The 16,326-nt window shown below is 31.7% G+C and overlaps 1 protein-coding gene across 4 annotated transcripts in view; it reads right to left on the bottom strand.

Moving 5' to 3' along the window:
• Nucleotides 1–1,190: 1,190 nt before the first annotated feature.
• Nucleotides 1,191–16,326, bottom strand: part of Fkbp14 (peptidyl-prolyl cis-trans isomerase Fkb14) — a 159,955-nt gene continuing 144,819 nt past the window's right edge. For 2 of the 4 annotated variants that reach the window (XM_003698278.4, XM_086914744.1), the window contains exons 3-5: nucleotides 11,132–11,295; nucleotides 4,587–4,699; nucleotides 1,191–2,822 (exon numbers count right to left, since the gene is read on the bottom strand). In XM_003698278.4, coding sequence (XP_003698326.1) covers nucleotides 2,634–2,822; nucleotides 4,587–4,699; nucleotides 11,132–11,295 — 466 coding nt within the window. In that variant the 3' untranslated portion in view covers nucleotides 1,191–2,633. Of the gene's footprint in view, nucleotides 2,823–4,574; nucleotides 4,700–11,131; nucleotides 11,296–16,326 lie in introns of all 4 variants that reach the window. The other 2 variants (XM_012493141.3, XM_086914743.1) reach the window with 1 other exon arrangement.

Here is a 16,326-nt window from a genome sequence, read left to right on the forward strand (position 1 = left end):
AAGAAAGTTTCGAACGAAATTGAATGAAACCATTCGATAGTACGAAATGATGTCTTTCGTACGTATTTTTCATTTTTTCTTCTTTCTTTCTTTTTTTTTTTCTTTTCGTTTATTCTTTTTCGACGAAGGAAATAAAATGGAAAATGTTTACGCGACAACGATTTTATTTCTGCGGATATCGTAGGTAGTGAATTTCGAATACCTAGGAGAGGAGAATATTTGTAAACGGTGTGATTTATTCGGCGAGAAGAGAAACTTAATTAATTTAATTATCATCTTATTATCGTGCCACGTGGCGTCGCGCGTGCGCAATTATTGTAATTTTCTGCGGAAATGAATTCTTGAAATAAAATTGAGAGCAGCAATAATGGGCCGTTTCGTTTCGTTTAATTCATTTTTACCTATTTTTCCTCCTGTTGTCCTCTTTCATCCGCGCGATTTAATTCCAAATGGGGATTTGGTATTGATATTGGATCGTTGGTAAATTCATTGAAATTTATTTTACATGGCCGTCAATGAAATTTATCGCATAAAAAATATAGGGTACAAATTTACATTTTAGTAATCCAAATGGAATATAACTTAAATTAGTCATCTCTCGCACTGATATTTGTTTATCGAGGATGGAATTTATTAAGGCTAAAAAAATAGTTATTTTTTTCACTTTTCAATTACATTTATTTAAAGTATATTTATAAATTAAAACAGAGAAGATAATTTTATTGGAAAATAAATCGAAATGATAAAGAACAAAATTTCATATATGGCTATTATTTTTTCTTTTTTTTTTTTTTTGCAAAGTTAAAATTAAAATTTATTAATGTAAGAAATAAGTATTAAAAATACATAATATATAACTTATTTATTAATGAAGAAAAAGAAGAATCTAAGTACATGATACGAATTCTTTTATATAAGATTTAACTTTAAGTTATAAAATTTTATTCTATAAAATATCGAATATTCATTTATTTCATTTCTTCCTTTGCCTTCAGTTTCAAAAGAGTAGAAAATAATTTTAATCGATGAACTAAACCCTTCCACTTTTCTCAGAAACAGAAAGAAAAGGATTGGATGTTGGAGGAATTAAATTTGTAAAATTTGCAAATATCATTTAATTCCAAATTAAAAAATCGTTTGGGAAAGGAAAAGATCCAGAAACAGCATGCGAATCAAACAAGCTCAACGACTTATATAACAAACTGTGCTCGAGACACACGATTTATTATTATAACCTTCGTCCAACTTTAACAACATACAATATAATGTAGTAATAAAAACGTATCAATTAAAAGTGTAATTAATGATAGAGCGTCGATCATGGGGGAAATAAGATCGCGTTTCTTGCGACCGCCATTCATCTCCACCACGGATCTTCCTCGAGGCATTCTCGCGTCTCTTCCTCCATCGAGTTCCTCTCCACCACATGTCCTGGATACACACACATATATATATACATATATATATCTCGCGTGAAATTCGTGGCTGAGAATGCCGGCGGGGTTTGTTGATACCTCGTGAAAAAGGGGATGGCGAATCATGTTTATCTTGTCTATCTGTACGTGTGTGTGTGTGTGTGAACGCGTGTGATACAGCGGGGTGATCGGATAAAAAAAGGAAGAAGCTTTCGAGAGAGGGACAGAATTCGCGCGTGTGATTCTTCTTAGGTCGATGCGCTTAATTTAATTACTCTAACATCTATAATCGTGTAGAAAAAACACTTTCTCTCGGTCTCTTTTACATAATCACCCTTGTCTCTCTATCTCTCCCTCCCGTTCTCTCTTCGATCTCTCTTTCTATCTATATTTGTATAATTATATTACGTTGAACAGCCTCGGCTTCGCGCCAGATTTTCGATCGCGCACGACCCAGTCGTGCCTTTTCGCGAGTTCTTCCTCCTCAAGACTTGGGATTCGCGGATATCTATTGTTGGAATGCACCTTTGGAAAAAAATTTTCTTCGTTTCTTGCGTCCTCGCGTGATTATTATTATTATATCTCGTCACCTTTCGAGAGAAACATAATCCCTCGTCGAAGGGATGATACAGATGGATGAACGTCCAACACATTCTTATGTTACTCATCATTTGTGCTTCATGGAAAGAGGCACACCCCCAATCAAACTCAAATTTAATTCCATTAATCCTTCCAATTACTCGCACAAACTCACAATAGAAAGAAAGTTCTTTCGATCTGGACAACAGCCAACCGTAGTACCTCCTTCCTTCTCGACCCTCTTTCGATCGATTTCTCGATTCCTCCTTATATATAGATCCAAGTTTCCAGAGAGAGACGATTATCCACGAGAGTTTCTTCGATTGGTCCAATGCCCTTCTTTCGCGCGAAAGATGAAGATAAAAATCCTGTTCTTCTTCGCCGAGAGGCGAAAATGACGATAATGACGAATCCGTCGCGGATGATATTCATTCGCGAAGACACAATTCACAAGGAAAAAAACGATCGATCGATCGATCGAGAGGTGACACGATTGATGGAGGTGTTCCGTGCTCAGTGACGTTCCTCGCGGATCGGACGAGAATCGAAGAGGCGATTCCGCTTGGATGGGAACACGTGGTGGCGCGAGACACGTCGGCGACGCGGTGCCCGGAGACGCGGCGACGCGGCACGAAGGCTTCAGAGCTCGTCGTGCTTCGGCCCACTGAACTCGTCGTGGGAGATGAAGCCATTCTTGTCCTTGTCCTCGTGCTGGAAGATCTCCTCAACGAGTTTGTCGTGGTCGGCCATTATCTTCTTCACCTCCTCGCTGTCCCCGCCGCTCCCCTTCTCCGCCTCGATCATCTGTTTCCTCAGGTACTCGCTCACCTGCGCACACCAGATTAATCAGATCACGTTCCTTTTTCTTTTTTTATTCGTGTTTGTTTTTAATAAACGAATGGCACGAGATTTATTCGTGCAACGTTATTGGAAATTATCGACATTTGTCGAGAGAGCGAGAGAGAGAGAGAGAGAAGATTGTATATTTGTGAGATTAGATTTGAAATTTTTGTTTAATAATAATATAATAATGAAATTAGAAATTATTCGCAAAGTGCACATTCCTTTGGTTATTAAAGAAATTGACAATTTAACTCTCTCTAAATTTATGAAAATTCTAATTGTTATAATGAAAATATTATTATCTCAATTTTGTTGTAATTAAGGATATTATTATTCTGAAAATATAGAATAATTCATATAATTGAATTGTCCAAAAAGTTTTATATTTGTTCAATTGTAATACATTTTTCTTCAACTTTTATACAACTTGAAAAGAACTTCTCAGGATGAAAAACTTTTTCATTGTGTTTTTAATGTTTAAATAAACTATTAATAAGCCAAACAATGTATTAAATAATAATTAAATATAATTTTACACATCATAAATCATTGTACGTAACTCGAAAATTCACGCTAATGAATATCAAAAGAATGAGTAATCCAAAGGAATAAAAAAAAAATACGTTCGTCAGTCATCAAAAGGATTTATAGGAATTTCAATATTTCCAATGAAACTCGATTCGGAGCTTTGTAATCATCCCATTTCAAGCTGTCTTAAACAGGGTAAGCATATATAAATTCAGCACGAACGAGTGTTTTTATTTATTTAAAGCTCTTTTCTTTTGGAATAAGCCGAAAAGGATGAAAAATATAAAACTGGCAACTATGTTTTTAAATGTACTCCGACGCAATATATTCAGTTAAAAAATTGTCAGTTGCACAATATTTTAAAATGATTAAAACGTTTCTCTATACGCGTTGGAATAAAAAAAAAAGGGACTAAAGGATTAGTGCACGTTCGTTATATACGTTAAAAATAGTCGACGAAAAAAGTATATATATATATATTTACGTATAACGTTACAAGCTTTACAACATCCCTTTCTCTCGACACATGTGTACATGTTAATCCTTTACACTTGCCAGAGATAAAGCTGGTAGCAAGCCTGATTGGCCCACGCTTTGATCCTTGAAAATTTTATGAGAAGAGTCTCACCGACAAAACAATTTTTTCTCCACCAAGCAGCATATTTCCAATAGGAGAAAGAGCCACAGCAAAAAAGAGATACGTTAATCCTATCGTATCGTTTTATTAATAATGGAATAAAGCTTCCCACGAATTACGTGGAAAACTTTGTTCATTTTAATTTCTCTCTCAGGCTCTTTCGCCGTTATCTGTAATGAAATTGTTGCGTGGAACCGTGCCCAAGTGTCGAGAACGACAATTTTGATGAGATGATACAACAAGCAACAGAGGAAAGAAGATTATGAATTCTTTATCGATTAAACAAGAATTTCGATTCTCTAATTCCACATGATTTAATAATCATGTAAGAATACGAAGGCGATAAGAATTAGAATATTAAGATAAAACAAAATGAATATGTGTATTAAAAGAAATTTATAATATTATAATTCAAAAGTGATATGAAAGAAATAGAGAAATAAAAGTTAGATAAAAATTAGTAGAAAATATGTACGTGCAATAAGTTATTAATTTGTTAGATAATCTATATTAAACACGTGTATTAAATCCTTCACCGAACGACCCTTAAAAAAAAATGAAAATGATCTTGCCATTGCTCTCACCTCCTCGCGAGACAATTGGTTGTCATGGTCGCTGTCGATTTCTTTGAATACATTCGCGGTTGGTGGAGAGTCACTGATGTTGATCAGTTCAACTTCGAATAGCAAAGTAGCACCTGTAATCAGAATTACATGATCTCGTTAGAAATATATACTCAATTTCTTTTTTTTTTTTTTTTTTTACATTAATTCTTATTCAAAATATATAAAATTACTAATTTCTTTTTGAATAAGGATTGAAATTCACAATTACTTCAATCTTTCTCATTTTAACATTTCCTCATACAGATAAATCTGCATCGAGACGAGCAGACTATTTTCTTGAGATCCTAAATTTCCTTTGGTACCTACACCGCACTCAGAGAGTCATTTTCCTCGAGCCTAGGACACACATCTGTTAATAAAATATTTCACGATACTACTAGAGTAAGAGCCCTCGTTGTCGAACACGTTCCAAGAAGTTTCCTCCACTCAGACTTGCAAACGCCCCAAACGTTGGCAGACGGTGGCATCCGCTTCGAGGACACCAAGAGAGAGAGAGAGAGAGAGAGAGAGAGAGAGAGAGAGAAAGAGGGATGAAATTCGCCATTCAAGGTATACCGAATTTTTCGTTAATATCGTTTAAACGTCCTCGAGATATGAAATCACGATGGGCATGACGGGATGAAAAGGACGAGAGAGGAACGAGGTTTCTCCCGATCAGTCACGTTGATTTTCCATTATGTTTCACTGATCCCGGCAAGTACCGTTCAGTCGTATTGATTGACCGAAAGCCAATAAAAATCCAATACGTCTCTGTCAATGCTGACGAAAGACGATTGCCATGGCTTTTCTATTATTTCCTCGTCCATGATCTATACGAAAAATCTGTCTCGTCTCTTCTAGCTTCTGTATGATGTATGGCAAAATTTCTGTCGATGACGTTTAATACTGGTCGCAATTATTTTCGTTTATATTCTTTTATAATCTGAATTATCATATACATTTTTTTATTTTTATTTCTTCTATTCTATTCTAAATATTTAAAGATTATTTTAATAATATAGGTACATTTTACAATTATTGAGAAATAAATATACGTGTGGAAAACAGGTCGTGTATAAATGTAATTTTTGATTTAATATATTAATGAAAATTATATTTTCAAGTATAGTTCAGAATATGAGGAAATTAATACTAAAGATAAATTTTTTTTCAATCAATGAATATATAAAATCATGGAATTAAATCAATTTACATCTTTGTATATATTTTATATTTTACATTTTGAAAATAGATTGTGAAAATCACGTATAACAAATGAAATTTGGAATTTTCGTGTAAAAAATGTGAAAAAGAACCAAAGATTTTATCATCAAAATCTATTCAGGAAATAGAGAAAACCATCCCATTGAAGTTGCTTTTTGTTTTATCCCGATATCTCAATCGGTTACCGAGATATAAGAATTTTTCAATAGGGCAGAGATTATGAATGGGTCAGTGACCTACATATTTTCCTGGAAATGCGTACTATTTCCAGGAATCGCGTCTGTCGCTTGTCTGGTAGTTTGGAATAGGTCAGTGAGACGAAGTGCGAGCGAGAGTTCCGAGTAAGCGATAAGGACGAAGATAATAAACGATCAAAAATTACCTTTTCCTTTACACGACGATATCTCGGGAACCGGAAGTCGTATCGAGATGAATGAAAAAGCGTTTTAAAGTGCAAGGTTCAGCGCTTCTAATGATCTCTCATCCATTTACAAAAAGTGATTACCTTCGAAGTTATAGCGGTTTAAAGTTTTCCTAATTTTAATAGAATTTAATCGAGTTTTATGATAAATTACGTGATGATTATGTTTATTTCTGGAAAAATATTGCTTATAAGGATATTATTAATGGTATCTTTAAGACTGTAAATAGATTTAAAAGTTATCTTGAGTTTTTTATTGGAAATAAGTTAGCTCTTTATTTCATTATTATTTAATCGTGTTAATTAATTATTGCTATAAGAAATTTTATTTATGCCAAGAATATTTTTTTTTTAGATTATTAATTATCAATAAGAGAATATAATTTTTTTTTATTTCAATCTTATTTTAGCTTAATCTTATTTAAATGCAAAACGATTTCTATGATAGTTAAAAATTTAATTTCGTAGAAACATCAGAATATAGAGTGAATAATAATTATGGATTTTGGCAAAACTTTGCTCGATTTTATGATTAATGGCATAACATTTATCTACGAAATGGAACATTTATTCGCGACTAAATAAATAAAAAATTGCATAGATGGATGAGTTTATTTCAAATTTAATTCAACTGTCTCTTTGCTCGTGTTTTTTCTTTTTTTTTTTTTTTTTGCAAATATCACTTCGTTCAACACGGTTTACGTCGCGAAACTGTCGTAAATCATTTTCACGGTTTTGTATCGATCGATGCAGTCACCGACGAACGTTAGTTAAACTACTTCACGCGATGTAACTGATAAATACAAAGATAGTTACCACTGTTACAAACATTTGATACAAATAGATTGTTTTGTGATTAATGTGAAAATATTACAATTCCAATATTTGTCAAATTAGCTTTGTGAATTTAATACAATCTTTGAATTTTCGTGTTAAATTCTTTTAATTTTCTTTAAATTCTTTACTTCTTTACTTTTAAATTATTTTCAAGCCTTAATTTTTTAAACTTTCAATGTATGTACTAAATCGTGAAAGCAAATTTTCGATTTCAATAAAATATATTTTATATATTTAAATTTTAATTCTACTTCATTTTTCAATAAACTTCGTATAAACTTTATTTACTCGTTCAATTATTAGATTTCTTTATATTCCTTAATAAAAAGATTCTTTCTTTATAATACGATACCAGCTATATAAATCCCACGATAAAATTTCCCATAAATTTTGATTAAAATTCAACAAACCAATCCTATATTATTAATGATCTTAATGAAATAGAATAAAAATATATAACACATATTAAAAATACAATTATACAATATACACTAGAGACATCAACATAAAACATTTACGATATACATTTTTATTAAACAAATTATCTTATTTTTATTTCTGAACGTTGTAATTGTCTCATCGCAATAAATAATCTGCTCGTAACGAAGCATCTTACGGATAATTCCATTTACGTGACACAACCCCTGTGTAATAAAACGACGATTATTAAAAAATGAAACGAGCTCGTAATCAGTCACGTACGTTTAATTTCCAGAGTTAATCGATCAATTCCATCTCGACGATTCTTACGCAACCGTCGAGTTCGGGCTCGTCGATAAGAACGACAAATCTCTCCCCATGTTACACAATGTTTCCTTATGCGAATACATATTTTTACATCGGGAACGATATGGCCGGCCATGCGAGGAATTCTCAGCGAAATCGAACGAATAAACGGGCGCGTAGCCACGATACATCGATGCATATTTCGTATTAATTATGGATGGTCCTATATATCGTTGATTAAGCCATAACCTAATGAAATATGCTGTTTAATTATTCACTGCTTAAACGTGTGTAATTAATACAGCGGTCGAATAGATTTCGTTTGTCTGCGAGCATCGTATAAATTCAGGGGCTGTGTGCGGTGATCAGATAGAGAAATAACGGGTTAGAGGTTGTGGAGGATCGGTTGATTGCTCAAAGCCACTTTCTCCCATTTATCAGGGTATAGAATAGTTACTTTGATGGATTTCGCGTTCATTTTAAGTGCTTTTCCATTTAGTTGAAATAGTGGTTGCGTATGGGGAAGAATGGGATGACAAAATAGTCGATCAAATATTTTATGCATGATATTGTTCTATATCTGTTCTGTATCGTTTATCAATCTAATCAGAATATTTACTGAAAAATTTAACAACCGTATAAATGTTTCCATCAAATTTTTGTTGATATTTCCAATATATTTCCCTAATTTATATCAATTTTAACATCATAAGGGATCAACATAGATTATGAGAAATTACCATACATCTTTTCTTATCTTATCTTTTCAATAATAACGAAACAAAAATCCTTGTATTTTGATTAAGAAAATTAAATGATCTAATAGTAGAAGTATAAGCAGGAAATTTATCGATATTTGTGTTAAAAAAAATCCAATTTCACAATTAATCCTTTCTTTCCAGGAAGGATAATCGCGTCTGACATTCATTGAACCGTATCTAACACATTTAGAAACGTTGGAAAGTTGACCAGAACGAAGCAACTGTGAAGAGACTCAACAAATATCCCGGTCTCGCTTCGCTGCTAATGTAAACGTCGTGTTGCGCAAATATTTTTCACAAAGAAGACGAGTGAACCCGGTGTTGGACGGTGAAGAAGTTAATTAAGTATAAAACGCACAAACCGCAGTTACCTCGCTCACGTTGCAAAATCCGCGAACATTGTAATTTTTCGTTACACGTTCTTTCGTCACAAAATTCGAAAAGAAAAACCGTGAAAGATTCGCGTGATAAATGAATGTGAAATCTGTTTCATTTTTAGTATCATTACGAAACATTTTTTTTAATTTTCGTTAATTAATAAATCGATTAATATTCGGAGCCAAGTGAAAATGGTTTTAAAATAAAATGATAAATATATTGTTTCGATTGTTTTGAGCACGACGATAGCGATTTATACCCAATATTACTGTGCAGTAAATTCATATGCTTTGTGATTGATCAATGTTTTTTTGTTAATAACTCATTAATCAAATCCGAAACGAAAATTTTCGCAAAGGAATATTCGATAATAGATACATAAATTTTCAAGTTATGCGATTAATTTAATTATGTGTCATTATTTATTACGCGATTCAAAGAAAAATTTTTGTGGAAAAAGTATGGAAATTCGAGAATTCGAGAAATTATTTGTAACATTCATTTAAAATGAAGAATTTAATATAGAGAATCAATGCAAAGTAAACGAAATAATTCTAGATGAATTTAGATTTAGAAATATTTCAATGAATAATCAATCTGAGATTTTATCATCATCCAAATTCTACTAAATCAATCTTCTCTCAAATATTTTCAATATTCACACATTATCAATGAATGCAATTTAATTTATCAATTTATCAATTAATCATTATTATAATTATCATTATTATAATTATATAAAACGTAATTACGTCGAATTTCGGAAAACGTATTTAGATTTCGAAGTACATCTCAACTGTATGTTTAATTTATTCAACACTTTGAAACGTTGAAATCATCGTTTGAAAATTCGTATTAAACGTTCGTTCCTCAATGAGAAGAGAAATCGTCTCGGTTTAAAGGGAACGAAATTCAACCGGTTTGACGACGACGATTTTAATATTAACTCTTCTCAAATTATCCGTGAGTTCCATCGATTCTCGGGGACAAACGAACGGGACCAACGAACGAATCGATACAAAGGGGAATCGTTAGTAATGAAATCGGACTAAAAAATGCAATTGCACGGAAATCCAATAAAGCGTCAACCATTAAATCGAGCACCAGCCATCGAGCTGGATCAACAGCGACGTTTGTCCGCTCATTTTTTCCATGGGAATACACGTTAGATAAATCGAAAGTTAGTATCGAATATGCATACACGTATATCTCTGATCGTGATCGTTTTAGGGGAGAGATTTTATTGGCGGAATATAGAATGGATAATGGACAGGAAAAGTTTTGATAAGATTTCGATGGATCAATAATATTTGGATTAATTTTATCTATGCTAAATATTTCTAGATAGATTAGAATTATAGTTGAAGTATTTCAAAATCTGAGTCTGTTTCTCCCTTTATCCTTTATAAATAAACGTGTAAAAATATTATTAATCGTTTCCATTAATTTTCTTTGATTAAATTTGTTAGATTGACGTTTAACTGATAATTTTATCTGTGATAAATATCTTTAGAAAATATTTGAATTAGTTATGAATTGAAGTATCTTGAAATTCGTAATCCAATATGATTCTAGATTTAGATATTATTAATGTAATAGAGTTAATTTAATAATTCTATTTAAAAGAAAAAATTTTTAAATCGATATTCTGTTAAATGATTTTTCTATAGTATAACTATCTTTGGAAATTTTAAATTATTTATTATCATCTTCTACACATTTTTAACATTAAATATTTTTTCATTGAATCGTATTCAGTAAAATATTTGATACTGCAAAAATTTTTTTATAGAATGAAAATAATATAATATTTAAATAGAAAAAAATCTTGTGTTTCAACATGTATACTTCATGTAAATTAAAATGAATATTATAAGAAATATTCTTAAGAAACAATATATAATTTCTTAAAGACACAGACAAATATGGAACGTTATATTTTCGCAAAAATAATAAATATCTAATTTACATTCAATATTCTATAATTTAATCCTATAATTTATATATCTACCTTATTCATACATTGATATCGAATACTCATACAACAAAACGATTGTGACATTCGGGGAGAAGTAATTTCTATCCGGCAGAAACGATGAAATAATAATAATAATAAGAAGAAGAAACATTAGACACAAGGAACATCGTAAGAACAACAGGGTAGGAAACAATCTTACCTCCAGGAATTACGTTTCCGGCTCCTTTCTCTCCGTATCCGAGTTCCGGCGGTATGGTCAACTTCCTCTTTTCGCCCACGCACATATCCACCAATCCCTCGTCCCAACCTTTAATAACTTGGCCAACTCCCAGTTGGAATGTGAACGGCTGATCTCTGTCCAAACTGTAACAGGCAATAAACGGAGGGACGTTTTAAATACCGTCTCAGTGGAAATTCGCGAATAATTTCTTTTTAACGCAGACGAAATTACTTATTTCAATCTTCATTGAATAAATAGTTTCTTTTTTTTTATACAATTATGAAAATAATTTATTGATATAATTTTTATATCAAGTTTTTTTTATAATGAAATTTCAACGAGTAACGATTATACGATATCGTTTCTTTTGAGCAGTATATTGAGCTCATAGATTTAGGGATCAAAAGTGAGGATAACTTTTTGTTAATCACTTTTTCTATAATGATCATCAATCATTGTACTGTCGCTTATTACTTTTGATCAAAGGAGATGGAAAGAGTGTGTTTCGAATAATTTGAAAATTTCATAGAGAATTTGTCTGGAAAGGAATGATCATCGTTTCGTTCCTCTTGCGTATATTAAAAATTAGGATTAACGATACTTTTTCAATTATGAAATTCAAATTCAAAAGAAGATTGAATATAAATATTGAGAGCAATGTAATTCGTTGAATTTCAAGATTTTTTTTATTCCTAGGAAAGGCAAGCGCACGCTTGTCTACCATCGATATTTCTCGTGAAAAAGGTTGCGTCGTGAAAGTGTCAATCCGACGCAGCCTCGTAAAACCGGGTTCACTCCAGCCGATCGTTTCACGCGTTCTGCCAACGAAAATTGACAAGTTCATCGGCTGACTGACGCGAGAAGACGGAATAGAGAGGTAGAGGCTCTGTGAGACAGAAGAAAATTCGTCGAAACTAATATGAAAACTTAATATAAGCATTGGAAAACTAAGTAATGATCAAAAAAGTATAGAATTTATAGAAAAGAAATACTTGTTTTTATACAATTATAAACAACGTGTCGTAAGGCAAGTTATATTTTTATATTTGAAATGTTACAAATTAATAAAAGCGTTTCTCATAATGATAGGAATCATTATTAGATTCTTACAGTATTGTATTAAGCTTTCATAATAGTCTGGCATATATAATAAAATCCTCTCGTTTTTATTATAATTCTTCATTAAATAAAATAAAAATTTCCATAATGCATTATTCACGCAATATAATAACTTTGGTCGTGATATTATACTTTCTGAGAGTGGAATTTTTAAGTGCTCCTTTCAAACTTCTCTTCATTATCACTTTATAATACAGCATAATTCCAACTCAATTATAAAAGAAGATTTACTACTTCGAACTGATTTTAAAGTGACGTCGAATGAAAGCACAAGTTAAATATTAAATTGATATAAACGAATCTACTTATTTATTCTGCGTATCAAAATACAAAAGAAAGGAAGGAAGAAAACAGAGCGAAATCAAACATGGACAATAAATAAGATAAAAATCTTGGAGGGAAAGGGGACGCGTGTGAAAGAAGCTCAGCGTAAAAAGTCAATGGCACACAAGGGTAAGGACACGTCTTCGTTCGAGGCATCCCAACATGCGTTGAAACCACCGACTCAAAGGGTTGCGACGATGTCGATGGCGCGCACACACGAATGCGGATGAAGTTCCAACGAGTAACTATGCCGTGCCACGAGGAGAATCTCAAGTACCACGTTGATATGCAGATATTTCGTCTACGAGTTCGTCTACACACGCGTGCATAATTTTAGAAATATTCCCAGCAATGTTTCTTCCAGTTTTGCCTTCATTCTTTTCGGTGCTCTTTTCGTAAAATTGTATGGGAGAAATCGTGACTGTGAATAAAAATATTCGAAAAATATCGAGAATAAATTTGAAAACAAATCGATTAAAATCGATAACGTATTAATATACGATAATATGATAATTTGTAAGGATAATAAGGAAAATGTGAAAATAATAAATTGTATCTGTTAACATTAGATATTAATGTAAAAACATAAAATTATTATTAATTGATCAATATATCTCGCCTGGAATATTCCTTTTAATCTCTAAAATCAATATCCTTTAAAAGTTTTACAAATAAATTTATAATAGTATAAATAATTACTAAAATTATTTTTTTAATCACTCGTACAAATTTATTGTTATTATTTTCCAAAAATGTGCATTACGCGTAAAACACAAAAATATGAAAAGTATTCAAATCTTCATACTATTAAGAAGATAAAATAAATTTATATTTAAATTCAAGTTCTATCATTATCATCACATTTGCATAAACATTTCAACAGTCTACCACCTATCAAAAGAGTATAATTAAACGAATTTTTTTATGAAAGAAAAAGAAAGAGAATTTATTTCCAATTACTCTAATATTATTCGTATATTTTAATTCAATTTGAACAAGTGTTCAAAATGAAAATTCATCTTTATTATCTAATATGGTACCACTCAGTCACTTTAGCTTCCCTCACAATGAAAAGTTACGATCATCCTAGCGATAATTATCGCATCTAATTTCAGCTACATCAAACCGAAATATTATTCGACTTTTATAAACCCTTCGAATAAAAATTAATATCCATTATTCTAGTTTGCTTTCACGTTCCTTAAATGTGACGACCGATCAAATATGAAAACGTAAGATGGGTTCGATTTCGAAGATGGCGCGAGATTCGAAACGATATTGATTCTTCCAGCTGGTTAATCCCCCAGCGGAATGAATTTTCTGATCCGCAAGATTTACGAGTCTGTAACCGCCCTCTTGATATCCTGGTTCGTGTCACGACGTTGAAATTCTCTGTTTCACGAACACTACGTTGTAGGATCTTCTTCAGAGATGAATCCTAGTGACGAGGAGGATTCGTCATAAGAATCCTCACGTTATTCACAAAATATTGTTACCAGAAAAATGATATGGCAGCTATCGTAAAGTTTATGACAAATTAGAAAAAATACAGAACATTTGATATTTCGAAAAGGTTTAATACAATATTTTATAATATGATTTTTTTATGTATATTAATAACACATTTTGAAATTACTTAGGTTTCCATATTGTGTGAATGAATATATCACATTTTTTTTTTTGTGATATCTCAATATTAATTCTTTATTGATCCTTAAACAGCATCCAATGATCGATTAATATGAATTAAATCCTCCTTCGTTTCACAATTTTTTCGTACAAATAAGGATGGAATACTATCCTTAGGAAACCCAAGCCGAAATATATTTTTCGTGTTGCATGCACGAGTGCGCACAATTATGGCGTGGATGCGCGAAAGCGCAGGAAACTTGAAATTCCCCACGTGGCACCGTGTAATTACCCTTACGCTACATAATTATGCTCGAAACTTGGGCCACATTATTCTGCACGCCTGCGATGCGAACAGTAATGAGTTGCGTTAGAAGGATTTCGACCTACTGCGTCTCGAGATCGCATAATATATTTGTTCGCCTGTGAGAAGAACAGAGATATCGAACGTGGCTGGTTGGTAAGATGACAGTTTTAGAAATGAAATTACATCCCTTAATGAACTTCCTCGTGTGAATTAGCTTCGAGATAAATTGCAATTCGTTGTATATGATAAAGTGACACGATAAAGATAATATTTAAATTAAAAATTTAATGAAATGTAAAATTTCAATATGAAAATTCACGGTCTGTAAATAATTGATTAAATATAGCGTATTATTAAAATATGAAATCTGTTTTTTTCTTCAATGCTCAGCCTTTTTTAATTGAATTATTTCCTCGATTAAATATTACTCTATAAATAGCCACTTTTATAAGAAGGATTATTAAAATTATTCAAAGCTATATGTTAATCCTCTTTAATTCCTCCCTGCTCTTTTCGTCAATTATAACTCTTGTACCGTTTCAATTATTATCTCTCTTTTGTTAATCATTTAAATGCTTCACAATAAATCGTCAGAAGCTTCCATAACTATTATACTCCATTATTATTTCTCCATAATCATTATTCCCTATTTTTCCGATGAAAAGACAATTTTCTGATATGGCGAATCTCATTTCAACTTTAAATAACTGTGACGAGGAACGGACGAACAAGAATAAAAAGAATTTTCATATTGTTTCACATTGGAGGAGCACAAATTTAATGACATGTGTGTATTATCAAAAACTGATTGACAAGCATTGTTCTTAATATTGTATCCGATGTTTCATTAAAGAGACTGCATAATTTCAAAATAAGCTTAATTAATTATCCAGCCGTGTTACGTCGCAATGTATTAATTACAATTTTCCAACGAATTTCCCTCTCGGCTGATTTACAAAAATAATAATTTAATCTTTCGTCTCTCGATAATAAAAGTTATTGTATTGAATTTCGTAAACAGGTAATTAATTTGATGAACATTCGATCGTTGTGTAAACTAAATCATTATTTGTATTATATGCAAAGTATTTCAACATTTCGGTAGTTGAATCCTAGATATGTGTTCAACTATATGCATTATTCGTTTAAAATATTTTTATCGATTTAATTTGTTTATATTATAGTTATGTTATTTATGACACACGATGGCAAGAATCCAACAGAAGTCTTACTTCCTACTTGTAATAAATATAAATTATTCAAAAGCACGTTATCGATCGATTGAAGTAACACACAACTGTTTAATTATTTCATTAACAGCTTTTTATGATCTCTCGACTATAGTGAACCATTATCTGTTTAATATTTCGTGATTATTAGTCTTCGATATCCCGACAGTGGATCACTATATTGAACATTTAGAGGCAATTTCCACTGGTTTGTCGTTACACGTTGCGTTTTACACAGTAATTCGAGGAAACGTTTAACCGTGTTTTAAAGGAGCCATTCCATAGCAGGAAAAAGTTTGTGAACTGGGGGAGGAGTTCGTCGAAACGATTTAACAAGAACGATTTTAGGATCGATCTAAGTATCTGGAAGAAAGGTTTTTTAGCAGGACGTTAGAAATAATTTTCTTTTTCATTTATATGAATCCAAGAGTCGTATACAAGACATTTAAAAATAGAGTGTTAATATATTTGTGAGATATATTTGGAGAATTAATTTCTAGTGATCAAATATAAAAATTGGTATGAAAAAATATAGGGTGAGGATTATTTATTAAGTTAAAAAAAGA

This window comes from Apis florea, unplaced genomic scaffold, assembly GCF_048593485.1.
Source record: "Apis florea isolate Af1SG1 unplaced genomic scaffold, ASM4859348v1 contig_3732_pilon, whole genome shotgun sequence".
NCBI classification, from domain to species: Eukaryota; Metazoa; Arthropoda; class Insecta; order Hymenoptera; family Apidae; genus Apis; species Apis florea.